Raw genomic sequence first — 13,587 nt, 5'->3', positions numbered from 1 at the left:
TCTCTCTGTCTCTCTCTCTCTCACACACACACACACACACACACACAGGATCAGAAGTAAGCCAAACAATATCTGTAAATTTTTAGCAGTAAAGAATTCCATGTCCCCACTTTAATGAAGAAGCAGGTTGGCAACCTGAGAGATGACCTAAGTCAGGGGTTGAATTAATAGGCTAGTAAATCCTTAGGCAAATAACCACCTTGGGGAGATCCACTGAAAATCCCCCCAGAAGTCAGCTCTCTTGAAGGAGGGTGGGCATTCCCATGTGTATATGGGGAGGAAGCTAATCTTCTAAAACCATCTGTAAAAACAGCTCTCTTCCTGGCGTAACTTCTTGAAAGGCAGCCAGAGTAAGAAAGCTCTAAGGCCATCTCTGTGATGCCTACCCTTTCTGTGCCTGTCTGGCTCAGAAATCCCAGGGTAACTGAGAGAAGAAGAGGTAGAGAAATGGTAACTATTGATTATTTTCTGAGCTCTACATGAATAGAATTATTTCTGTATCTTCATACAAAATAGTTTTGGCAAAAGTATTGCCTATTAGACCTGAAATATGACCAGTAATCTATGCCTGATCCTCTTATGTGTGACTAATTGTTTAAAATTCTAGGTGAGAAAGAGCAATAACATATTTGGTTGAGATGTTCTAGTTTTAAGCACTTTCACTTACCGCTTACATTGATTATAAGGCTCACATCTTCCCCCTCTACACCCATACACCTCAGCTTATGAAATGAGAATAAGTCTCAAGTCCACCCTCTTTAAAAAAGTGCTAATTATTATTAATTAATGACGCTTTTAAAACTCCATGCTGAGTCCTGGCTGGTATGGCTCAGTGGATGGAGTGCCGACCTGCAAACCAAAAATCAATGCTGCTAAAAATGATGCAAATATGTTTTTGAAATTCAGGACAACATTGTGTAGGGGCAGAGATGAAATATTTACGAGAAGGAAATAGTATCTCTGAGAGAGTAAGAGATTTTCCCAGCATCCTTCAGAGCCTGGACTTACATCCAACAAGTCTGATTCTAGGGAACTGTTTTGAGACCCTTATTAGTCCTCTCATTCTACTGGTAACCACATAATCTTTCACAAAGATTTAACCTGCCTCAGTTTCTTCATTGTAACATAAATCTGATTGTCTCAGCTTTTTCTCACTATATAGGTATTTCATTATTGTCTAGCAAGCAGTCAATACTCCTCACCAGGAGCAGATATATAAATGGCAGGTTCTCTTTTTATATTCACAAAAAGGAACCAGAAAATAAAAAGCAGCTGGCATGGGCCTATGTGCCCCTTGAGGCAGAGATCTGCCCAGGGGATCCACTATCCCTAGCAATTAGCATAGTGAACCATGGCATATAATGAACCATGAAAAAATGTTTGCTGATTAAATGAAAGAAGGATGTTTACCCCCAAAGAAATGCAAGTGTTTACAGTTGCTCACCAGTGTCACATTCCTGGACCAGTGATCGTAGGCTGCACTAAGGACAGACATACACTACTTCTTCCGCATCCTTCCCATGCACCCTGGTGACAAGGACAGTCATGCCCAGGTAATCAATATTGTGACCCTAATAGCCTACACACCATTGACATTTGCCCCACCCCTATTGGAAGGTGCCCCAAAGCTTGAACTTCCTTAGCTCATAAACTTCCCAAAAGCTTCTAATGTGGATCTGTCTATAAAAAGCAGCCCTTCTCTGTTGTACAGCAAGTGGTCTCTTCAGACTCCTCCCCCCATAGTGTGGAAATGGGTAACTCAGCAGGAAGGCAACCTGCCGCTTGAATGTGCAGAACCCAGCTTACAGCCCAATGATTTCACCAGTTGTTCTTAAAGCTGTGCAATGCCTGTGATGAGCAATTGGAAATAGCATGCTACTGTCCTCATTAATGCCACTAAGGGCTGCATGTGCATTTGTCCTGGCAGGAGCCATCATGGTTATAACAGCAACAGTATTATCTTTACAAAATGCTTCAAGTCGAGTCTCCTTTTGATTCGCAAAACCACTTTGTGCGTGAAATCTTACTATTTGCAGATGAGCAAATTGATACTCAGTAATTTCCCAAGGCCCTGTTTTGTTTGTTTGTTTGTTTTGTTTTTACTAATGACAGAATTAAGATGTAAAGCTGGACACCTAATTTAGTTTCTGTTCCTAGTCCCTCGGTTCATGGCTTCCTCTGGCAACTGATGACACAGTCAGCTGTCTGAGGTGGTAACTGTGGAGGGGTATGCTACCCACCCGCTTACCTGGGAGAAGACAGGCCCATGGTGTTAAGTTCTAGCCTGAACACTGAACTAACTCTTACCACCTTCTCTCAGACCCTTGGCTGACCATCTGAGCTTTGAAGATGTGAGCAAATGGGCAGCTTTAATCAGTGTAGATTATTGATTGACCCTATTGCATTAAATAGTCCCAACTAGTCCAAACCCCCCCTCTCAGGAGGCAACGCCTCTTTCCCTAGGTGAACACTAAGGTGGATTTGCATTCTGGTTGTCCTCCGCCATCCTTGACAAATTTCAAGGGAAGCAAGTGTATGGTAGAGCTCTGTCTCGTGCCTAGTACATAGTGTTACACTCTTGTGTTTGCTTCTTCAGTAGCTCCAAGCCTTGTGATGATACTGATGGATGAGGTCAGTGATATTCCCGAAAATGGCAGCAGCTTTGGTTAGGCATCATTCTCCCGACCTCCTAATCACTATGGGTTTGTGAGAGGATCCAGGAACCATTTAGTGACTGCCCTGCCAGTGAGCAGGCGTACCTGGATGTCAAGTGTCCCAAAGTATGGTCATCTGTCCCTCATCCCTCCTTGGCCCGGTAGAGATATCAAATGATAAGGGGCAGAGCGAGGCTGTGCCAGGGAATCTAGGAGCAGACACCAGTTTCCATTTTACTTGACTTGCAGGTAATGACCCTTTTAGGTCCAACAGCTTTCTCTCATAATTTTTTCAACCTGTCTTAAAGCAGATACAATTATTATTTGTTTTACTTAGGAGAAAATTGAGTCCAGAAAGGTTAGTAACATGCACAAGGAGGCACAGCTAATAACCGGCATAGCTAGGCTGACTCCATCAGCATAACCCAAATCTTGTACCCTGTCTACTGTTACCAGCCATCGTCCAAGTGAAAGCAAATGGTGCTATGCCAATATGAACGTGTCTAGTCAAGAATAACCAGATTTAGATATCCAAGAAACTGGAAATTTTTAAAAACTTGCCTCATCACACTTAGAGAGGAAGAAGAACTAACTGGAGATAACACTTCTTGAGGTCGGTTTGTGTCCTGTTATAGGCAAAAAAAAAAAAAAAGAGAGAGAGAGAGAAAATAGATAACTTGTCATTTTAAAAGCATTTACCAGGCACCTATTTCATGCAAAGCAAAACAGAATTAGTTGCTGCTTCCTGAATGCAGTTCCCTGTCCCAGCATTATCCTGCTTCATTCCCTTGTCAGTGTCCTATTCTGGAAGCAAACGCCTTCAGGGTCTGTCTTATTCAAAACTACATGCCAAGCACCTGGTACAGCCCTGCGTGTAAGGGAAGAGGAGTGATAGACCGTGAGGTTTGGGGAACAGAGATGAGTGACACACCCTCGCTCTTTAAAGAGTTTATGGTGCAGTAAAGACCAGCATGCCCACAATTAATACAGTAGATGAGAGGAAGGAGAGCAAAGATGTCAAGAGGGAGGGGTAGAGAACTGAGGAGGCCTTAAGTTCTAAAGGAGAATTCTGGTGTTATCATAGGCATTATGATGTAACAAACACAAATTAGCCTTATTTGTTTGAATGCCAGGGTTAAATGCCAGCTTTGTGTCCAGAGAGCTCTATTACCTAGAGGCTCTGTGACTTTGGTGAAGTAGGTTATTTTCTCATCTCTAAACCTATTTTCTCATCTCTAAAATAATACACCTACTTCAGAGCTTTGTTCGGAGAACTAATATATTGAAGTATATAACACAGATACTAACTCATTGCAGGCGCTCAGTAAACATCACCCCCCCTTTAAATGAACAGAGCACTTTAACATCTCATTTAATTGTTCTCCTGAGTGTTAGCAATCTGGCTGAAAAGGCTTTAAAAGGGAAGAGTATTTGGGGAAAGGAGAGGGGATTAAGACTAAATGGACACAATAGTGTTAGATTGTTTTAACTTGCTTAAAATGTTATTTTCAGTATTACTGTAAAACATAAAAAGGACTTTATGCAATTTACCTACCTGCTTTCTGCTTTATTTCTAGAGCATTTCTAACTGTAAACTTGATTTTGTCGCTGATAAGCTAGAGATAGGCCTCCCCTCTCTTTCTGTTTCCTACCGTCTTACACAGATGCCCACGTACAAGCACACAACACACAGGGTTATATTTGTAAACCCAGATCTTGATGCCTTTGCTCTGATGAAATTACTTGTCCTTAAGTTTAATTTTCCAAAGGATCAAAGGGAAGAGTAAGCTCTTTTGAACACAAGATTTGTAACAAACAGGATTGTCAGAGCGGAAAAGTAGAGAGTAGAATATATTCCAAAGATAAATGCAGTACAACACAGTCCAGTGCAATGCAACGCAATGCAATACAATACAATACAATACATTACTTCCCCACTTGTAGTGGGGAATGTAAGCACTGTTGAATATGATGTACAACAAACATTTCAAAAGTGTGATAGTAAAAAATTTGGAGATCTAATGAGTCATACAGTGAGGAGACCACAGCTTATTTTTAAAGCTGTTTTGGTACATAAACTGGGGCAGCTAGAAAAGCCTTACCAAGTTCTGATCACGTACAGACTTAAGTATTAGAGAAATGTTTCCAGTGTACAACACAGCTGAAGTGGGGTGAGCAAGGAGGCTGCCCAGAAAACAATGAAAAATAACAACAGGATTTTGGAGTGACAGTGACTAGGCAGAGATAAGGCCTTGAAATTAGACAAAATATTGAGCCTTGGAAAAAGAAGTCCTACAGGAGGAATGTGGTTGTTTGTTTGTTTTCATTAAAAAACCTTAATATTAAAAACAGTCAATTTCAGTACCTTATAAAATACCTTTCAGGCATTTTATAACTGAATCCATTTCATGATTGTGCTCATTTCCTCATTTGTCATTTATTCATTCATTCATAAAATGTTTATCGCTTCCTGCACTGCAGATACTATGTTAGGAACAGGGACGTCCAGGGACAGTGAGATTGGCTTCTGCCGTCAGCTCAGTCTAATGCAGATGATGGGCAGCTGCACAAATACCTGCAATTAGGTGTGATGAGTAGCAAAGTGGTCAAATGGGATAGGAGAGGGGCACTGAATTAGCAGCTTAAGGCGAGTCAGTTGGAGGTGGCAGTTCAGGTGTTTATCTTGGTAGTGAAGTCATCCAAGCCGTAAAGGTGAAAGTCCTGGGAACAGATGGCAGATTTAGTGGTTGGGGGCTAGGGAGTGGGGAGAGAGGGCAATGCGTGTGGTATTTATCAAGTAGCAGTGGAGCACGGATCAGAAGAAGCTAAGAGTTACTCTCTGTCTCAGGGCGGATTATCTTCTCTGACATATGCTGATGGGGGCTGGGGGCTGTAAGGCAAAGCTCTGACCACGGCTTGCACTGTGGTGCTCTACTAACCTACCATGAATGTGCACTAATTCACTGTGATCCATGTTTGTAGCAGCAAAATATCTACCTTCTTGGAATTGCTAAGTAAATTACAGTCTACATTATGGATGTGATGAAAGGTATTAAAAACATGGTATTTATATATTTGGTTGAAGGTAGGGAAAGATATATATATATACATATATATACATTCAATATATGTATATATATTCAAATGGTGTGAGAAGTATCTGTGTAAGTCCATTGCACAACCATCTATGTGCCTTGAGGATAAGAGGCAGGGAAACACAGCAGTGAGGAAAGAAAAGGTGGGGAAAAGGAGAAAAGACTAGACAACCTCTCAATTTTTATTCTTTGCTTTTCTTATATAGTTCAAATTTTACGACATCCATGGAGCTTGTTTTGTAACTTACAGAAGGTGAAATAGCGTCCGAGATGCCCGTTAAGCACAGCCTCTACCACATGGCCAGCCCTGCTGATTCTTTCAGGGTGGCAAAAAAATGTGGCCTGCACAAAATGATTTAAATCTGCACACAGCGTTGCATTGGCGCTTATAAATGTTTTCTCTCTCTGCTAAAATGAAATGAAGTAAATATCTTAAATATGGTCAATGGATTTTAGTCTAAATGTGTGTTCTGCTTATTTGGTCACTTCAGACTTAATTGTTCAAAGCTAAGTTTGAAACAAGAAGCTTTGCAAACCTAGATGACAGCAGATTTAAGCACTAAAAAATTTCTCATCAACCCCTATGGTTTTATTTTTATGATACTATACTCTAAAAATGTTTAATATTCAGAGGTCATTTGTTGGCTATCATTAAAAACCAAAGTCAAATTTTTCCTTTTATGAAATCTCATGCCGCAGTAACCAATAGACAAATATTTAGAAAACTGAGTTGAAGTTTGATTTTGTAGAGCCTTTTGTTTATAACGAATGCCAAACACACTGTAAGTAGATCATCTTAATTATATTCATTTAGTCACTCTTGTTTGTATGAAAAGTTACAAATAAATTGAATTGAAAATCAAATTGTTTTTTGAAATGTACTAAGAACCTCTGTTAAAATTCTTCAGATGTGTTTTTTTTGTAATTAAAGAATCATTTAGAATTTGAGTTAACATTTTCACATTTCTCTTGTGGGTAAATTAAGCCTTTCAGCTACTAGACTTTCCTAAAGCAAAACACTATTGTGCCAAAGAAATGATAGAACAAGTTGTGATCAAGAATATCAAAACTAAAAAAAAAATATCAGAACTTCAAAAGCTATTTTTTTTACGTGTTGACTGTGTGAATAAGTAGCTTAAAACCTTTGTTCTATATCTTTATTGGATTGACACCTGGCAAAAGTATTTTTTTCTGTGAAGAAATAATATGGTAAAACACTTATATTTTCTTAATTTCTAGATCCATATATTTTTCCAAGTTTGAAAATTCCTAAAATATATTTCATATGAGAGTGCTCTCTATCCCCATTTGCGTATCTTAGAACTGATGAACTTCTGGCACGAGGACTTTTTGTATTAGAGTTAATAGGGCAAATTGAGGTATGTTCCCCAGTGACCAGCTTCCAGCAGCACCCCCAGTGGAGGAAAACTTAGTGAAATGAAACGGTATTTTTTATATTAGTCATCACTGAACACTTGATTCTTTAGTGCACTAGCTGAGGGTAACTAGAGACTTGCTTCTAGTATTTCCATGGATTTTTTTTTCATCTTCTCCTTTCTAAATTAAGCTTTTTGTTTTGAGATCATAGGTTTACATGCAATCATAAGAAATAGTACAAGGAGATCCCATGTACCTTTTACTCAGTTTCCCCAATGATAACATTTTAGTAAAACTGTAGCACATTATCACCACCAATATACTGATAGTCACATAGTTCATCAAACTTATTTCAGTTTTACCACTTTCATTTATACTTGTGTGTGTCTAGTTAGTCCTGTCATTTGATCACATGCGCAGGTGCCTGTGTCCACTGCCACAGTCAAGACAGAGGACATTTTCATCACCATAAGGCTACCTTCTATTGCCCATTATTACCACACCCTCCTCTTCCCCCATGGATTTTTCACAGATTGGACTGGCAGTCTATTCCCTGGCAATATTTTGGGAAATAACTAATTTGTCCTTTTCCTCTTCTGAATGTCTATAAATAAATAATGCAAAAGAAGTGAACAGCGTTCCACCTTTCTGGAGTTGCATGCCTTCCTGTTGCTTGGCCAAAGGCACCAACAGCAGGGGCAAAGGGCTGCCTCCAGGGCAGGGGCGGGCAGATTTCTAACTCTCTGGAGGCACAGGACCAAATTTGCCACCTTTGTTTTCCTTCCCAGATTACGCTCGATTTGAGGCCAAAATCCATGACCTACGAGAGCAGATGATGAACCACAGCATGAGCTCCGGGTCCGGGTCCCTGCGAACCAATCAGAAACGCTCCCTCTATGTCAGGTAGGCAATGGAGCATTTCTTACTGTTATCTGCACTTTGTGAGCGGTCCTCTTGGGGGACAGAGGAACGCCTTGTAGCAGAGGATCGTGTGTTCTTATTAACCCATGCTCATCAATACACCACTGTAAGACCTTAAATTTAACCATGTTTGAAATGCCATTATGTTAAATTAGCAAAAGGCCCTTTTTGAAAACAAGTTATTCTTTGAGCATGTTATGATCCAGGGTAAAGTTCTTAGCAGGTTGCAGTAAAAATAATGGGAAAAGATGTTTTTGGTTTTGATACGTCTTAAATTGAGTATGTGGACGAAAGCTCTGGCTATTTGCTCACCGTCAGCATGGGAAGCAGGTATTCCTGTATCACCTTGGTATTCCTGAGACCTGCTTGGTTTCTACTGCATTAACTTTGGTGTATTGATTTGACATGAGACATACTCTTTTATAGAGTTATGTGTCTTCCCTAACACATTTTGGTAGAAAGACTTTGTTCTGTGGCATCTAATTACCAATCATTTCTCAGACCATAAAAGTTACTTCTTCCTTGCCTGGAAAAAAACTCATTAATTTACCAGACCAAAAAAAAAAAAGATTGATTGGACTTGAAATGCCTTTCAGTCTTTCATCCTCATAGTTAACTCTTGAGAAAGATTCATCCTCACTCAATTATAACATGTGCCTCTTTTTAGCACAAGCCTCCTATATCCCTTCCAAAATATACTTCACCAGCGCTGACTGTACTTTAAAAAATAGTGTAAGCATGAGTGGCCACCAAGGGAAAGTGGAGGTTAATTAATGGCCTAAGTGAATCCAGGTACCAATGGAGGATCCATGTCCCTTCTCACTGTTTTCTCTCTCTCTCTTGCCAATATACCCCAGAATCTGGTCTGAAGCCCACCTAAGGGCGTATTCTCCTCACCTGAAATTTCACGGTCTTTTTCTAGAGACACTAAATGATGTATTTGAATTGACTTGTCCTGTTGATTCCACTTTGGCTGTAAAGTTGTCTCTTGTGTGTCAGGGAGGCCCAGCAGGGCCAAGAAGGGAACAGCCTTCCAGAAGGCAGCAGGCCTTGACTGGCCGGCCATTCTGACAAGCATAGAGTCCCTTCTCATTCCAGACAGTTCCACTACCTCAGAAGCCCAACATTTTAAATTTTAAAAAGTCAGAATATTAACATCCACATTTGTCCAACTGTAGTTTGGAAGATTATTTTGATCTGTTTCTGTGTAATCCGTGGAAGGAATTACCAAGAAGCACTAGAGCATGTCTTTTAATGACATCACAGATATGATTTGAAGTGGCTATTTCTGTTTTCCTCACTTATGTTCTATTGCTGGTCTTTGTGATACAAAATATTTTTTTTAATTTTGAAGTGTTAGTCTTGGGTAGCAATTTGGGAAAGCCAATTAGGTTAATAAGCTAGAGATAAATCAGTTAATGAAAACAATGATTATATAGAATAAAACTGGAAGGAAAACTTACCATAGTGTTGGTACCTTATGAAAAATAGAATGCATAAAATATTCATGGACTAGAAGTTTCCTGAAAATATGTTGATGATAATTCATTCCTTTTAATAAAGTTGCAGATTAGAAAATTAAGTGACATGATATTATATAAAACTAACAGACTTATTTGAAAGAGTAGTGTTCATCATAAACCTTTATTCTCTAATGTGGTGATTAAAATATGTCATAAAAAGGTTGGAATACTTAAGGTAACAAAGAATGTTATCTTTTTAACATTCTAACAGTTGGATATTGTATTGAAATGAGAAACTGCTTTTAAGTGAAGCTCAAAACTAGCTAACACTCTATGAGAAATTCTCCAAAGGATTTCCCTACAGTATGCAAAAATGATGTTTGGTTTCTAGTGTTCAATTCTTATTAATACTTATTTTGTGGGTAGAGGGCTGACTGCAGCATCTAAATGTCTCCTGGAGCCACAGAATAGGAAGAAATATGGGCCATGCGGAGGGCAAAAATCAGAGGCAACAAATGTCTTAGAGCATCCCTGGCCTTGTTCTCATGTGAAGACGCAGAGACCCCCAACCCCTGCCAGAAAGCAAAAGGGCAGTGAAATAAAATGCATTAGCAAGGCCTTTGGGGAATCCTTACTAAAAATAGTTCTGTAAGTCTGTACCTTTGTTGTTTAGGATTTTTTTTTTTAATTTACAGCAATTTTGGCTATAGAATTTTCGTAGAGATGCATGCTATATCTAGAGTACTTGAATAGAACTGCTGCCAGTTGGTTGTGCTTATTTTACACAGGAAACTAGTTGCTCTTTCAAAATAAACGAGAGCAGGGTTTCTCTGATTATGTAACTATCAGATAATGAGCATGTCCCTTTGATCTGAGAATGGCATCCTGGAATATTTATGTAATTCTAGAGCTGGAAGGAACCCTAGCTCTCACCAGGTCTAGTGTTTAATTTGCAGAAGAGGAAACTGAGGCCCCAGGAAAAGAGAGATTTGCCCAGGACCCCACAGCTATTTGGTGATGCAGATCTTCGACGCCCTTCTCCCCATACCATGCCGCCTCCCAAGGGCGCAGCTTATGTGGAATCTGATGTTGAAGGCACTTCAGCTGTGATTCCCAGTCTCTTCTGTCAGCACTGCACCACTCTTACTTAGATTAAGGAATAGGTAAGCTGAGAAGGGAAGTTCAAACATAAATTTCTTTGGGTTTTGCAGAGGATAAACTGTGCTTCAGACCATATGGGATTCCTTTAGTATCATTCACATATTTCTATAAAGCAAAACCTAAACCAGAAAGCAAGCAACCTCTTTGTTCTGTGATAAACAAGTTAGCAGACTTAGTAGAATATTTTTGCTCACCATAAACCACCCTTCCCCTTTTAGTTGTCTTTCTCTCTCTCTCTCTCTCACTCTCATTCATTCTCCCCCCACCCCCACCCCTAGCCTGCCTTGACCTGGCTATGCCTGGGAGGATGGATGCATCTCAGCATCACGCAGAAATTGGCCTCATTCTCCAATTAGAAACGATTCTCCCAGGTGATAACTGTTTGAGTTGAAAGGAAGCAGAGGGAACTACCATCACCCCTGAGCCAGGGAGAGTTTTAAATTTGACCCAACTCTCTCTCTCTTTTCCAATCTAGTTGTAATTTTTTCTTCTATTAATCTTCTGTGTAAGCTGCTTGAAGTACTTAGGTAGTGTTGTACACACAGAGTTGCTTGCTGTTAATGATATAACTATGCATGTTCTGTGCGAATGATTTGGATACATTCGACTTAATGGGCTATTTGTATTGTGTATTTCCCTGCGTTGTGAAACATATCTAGCTGTAGAACCTTCAAAGTAAATAAAATGTTCAAAGTTTGAATAAAATATTTTTCAAAATGCTCCACAAGTACATTATCAGTTCTTGAGACATACATGCACTTGGCTCCTGAGCCACAGGAATACAGATTTTGTTGTATGTACTTTGAGGCTCTCCACATGGGCAGATGGAGGCCTCACTGCCTCTGTAATGTGCATTCCCCTTCTTACCTGCCAGCTGGTTTAAAAGCATCCCTATGACAGAGAACCAGGCTTTTCTTGCTGCTGATAGGAATGGGCCTTTGTATCCAGGTGCTATTAAGAAAGGTCAGAGATATAAGGGGATTAAAGTAACACAAAAGTGCAAAAAGCCAAGGAAAGATTCTTTTTCCTGATAAAAGAGAGCAAAAGTACACATGACACTGAGGAGAATGGGGAGAAGGAAGAAAAGCAGGTATGTCTTCCAATGGGGAGTGAAAGGTCACAGGAAAGACAAAGTTGGCCCATGTTCATTTGTTAATAGAAGGTATCAGTTTTGAGAGTTCAAGTGAATAACCTCTCTGTTTAAAAGGGTTTGGGTTTGGGTTCTGTTTGGGTTTCAAAGGCAGTTGCTATGACTTACTTATGCATTCATGGAGCCTTTGTTTAGTGCGTGTCCTGTGCTAGGACCTGGAACGGAGACCGAGGACCCAGCAGTAAAAGTCATGTTTCCTGTCTGCAAAACTTTCATGTCCAGTAAGTGAGACAGATGAGGGGGAGGCAATCAAAGTACAGTGAGATGTGAAAAGTGAGCTCTAGAAAGGCCTGGAACTTTTATTGCTTCCTAGTTAGTGCAAGGGTATCTGAATTGGTTCTTCCAGATCATCGATGAGTTCACCCAGAGGCCTGCTAGTCTTTTTACTCAAAGTGAGAAACACACTCTTCACCATGACCCAGTGAATACATACACCATACACTCGATGCTCAAAGAAAACTTTCATTAAACTGTATTAATGCTTTTTTTATGTACAGTGTACTTGGTTATTTTCCATTCTATTTGCTTTTTAAAATAAAGTGAAAGTCACATCTCATTAGCTCAATTTAATAACTCACGAATGGGCCGCTATCTACGGCTCGTAGACAAGTGAACGGGAAAGAGCATTCCAGGCAGATGACACAGCAACAGACAGGCTGATCGTCATTCACTCCAGTACATGTAGCATCTCTGGGATCCCTCACCCTTGGTGTTCTAGCCGACTTGGAAGCCCACTATCCCTGGTACAGATGAGTAAGTGGAAGTGAAGGGAAACATTTTGGGGGCAACTTCTAGGGGTTAAGCATTATGCTAGTACTTTCTATACATATTTTCCCATACAACCCTTCTAACAACTGAAGAGTCAGAGACTACTTCTTCCATTTTATAAATAAAGAAACCAAGACTCAGAGTCATTAAATAATTGCCATGAGCTCACAGAGCTAGTCTGGATGTGAGCGTAGACATTCGGGTCCTGTGAGAGGCAGCACAGAGCAGTGTGAGGAGCACGGCTCCTGGATTCTGTCACTTACTAGCTCAGTGATCGTGGACATGTCAGTCTCTCTGCCTTAGTTTCTTTCCCTGTGGAATGAGAACAATAATAAGACACCATAAAATGGATGTGAAAGGGAATTTAAATGAAGTAGCAAATTTAAATACCTGGCCCAAGGAACCAACCAATTGATACATGTCGATGCTATTTGTCATTTATTGTAAAGACAAAATTTCCCCTGTAGAACAGAAATGCTGTAGAACTGATCCTGAGCAAGGTACCATTTTCTTAGCAGTGGAATGAGACACCCTTGTTGCTGTGATTTACTTCGGCAAGAAAAGGAGGACAGACTTCCTAGCATTCTCACATTTTTGCTCCTCTAAACCCCATGGAGGCTGAAGGGAAGGGCCAGAGTTCTAGGGCTCCAGAATGTCCAGCTTTGTCAACTCTTCAGGCATTTCTCATCCCCCACAGAAGTCTAATCAGAGGAAGAATTTGAAAAGAATTCAGCTGGAGACTCAGATAAGAGTCACTGTGCTTACAACCGGCTCTTCCACGTCTTCGTAGAAGACAGTTACCCTTCGTAGAGGCCAGACCTTCTATACCAGGGCTTCACTCCTGACTTTGTTTAAACCTCACAACAGCAGTGCTATGTATGGCGCAGGTGGCTGTTACTCCCATTCTACTGAGGAGGAACCTCGTTGAAGGTCAAAGATGTTTAAAAATTTCCTACACAAGGTGCTATGGGGCCAAGTCATATTCTTTACCCAAGTAC

At 40.2% G+C, this 13,587-nt stretch overlaps 1 protein-coding gene across 16 annotated transcripts in view; it reads left to right on the top strand.

The window, feature by feature from the left end:
- DLG2 (discs large MAGUK scaffold protein 2) overlaps nucleotides 1-13,587 on the top strand; it is a 1,965,529-nt gene that overhangs the window by 1,803,396 nt on the left and 148,546 nt on the right. For all 16 annotated transcript variants that reach the window (XM_037042840.1, XM_037042852.1, XM_037042842.1 and 13 more), the window contains one exon: nucleotides 7,915-8,029. In XM_037042840.1, the coding sequence (XP_036898735.1) occupies nucleotides 7,915-8,029 (115 nt within the window). The remainder of the gene's footprint in view (nucleotides 1-7,914; nucleotides 8,030-13,587) is intronic.

The sequence above is a fragment of the Sturnira hondurensis genome, unplaced genomic scaffold (assembly GCF_014824575.4).
Source record: "Sturnira hondurensis isolate 20B ecotype Veracruz unplaced genomic scaffold, ASM1482457v3 Scaffold0003801, whole genome shotgun sequence".
Lineage (NCBI taxonomy): Eukaryota > Metazoa > Chordata > Mammalia > Chiroptera > Phyllostomidae > Sturnira > Sturnira hondurensis.
The sequence above is the reverse complement of the archived record's forward strand: the minus strand, read 5'-3'. Positions and strand labels throughout refer to the sequence as shown.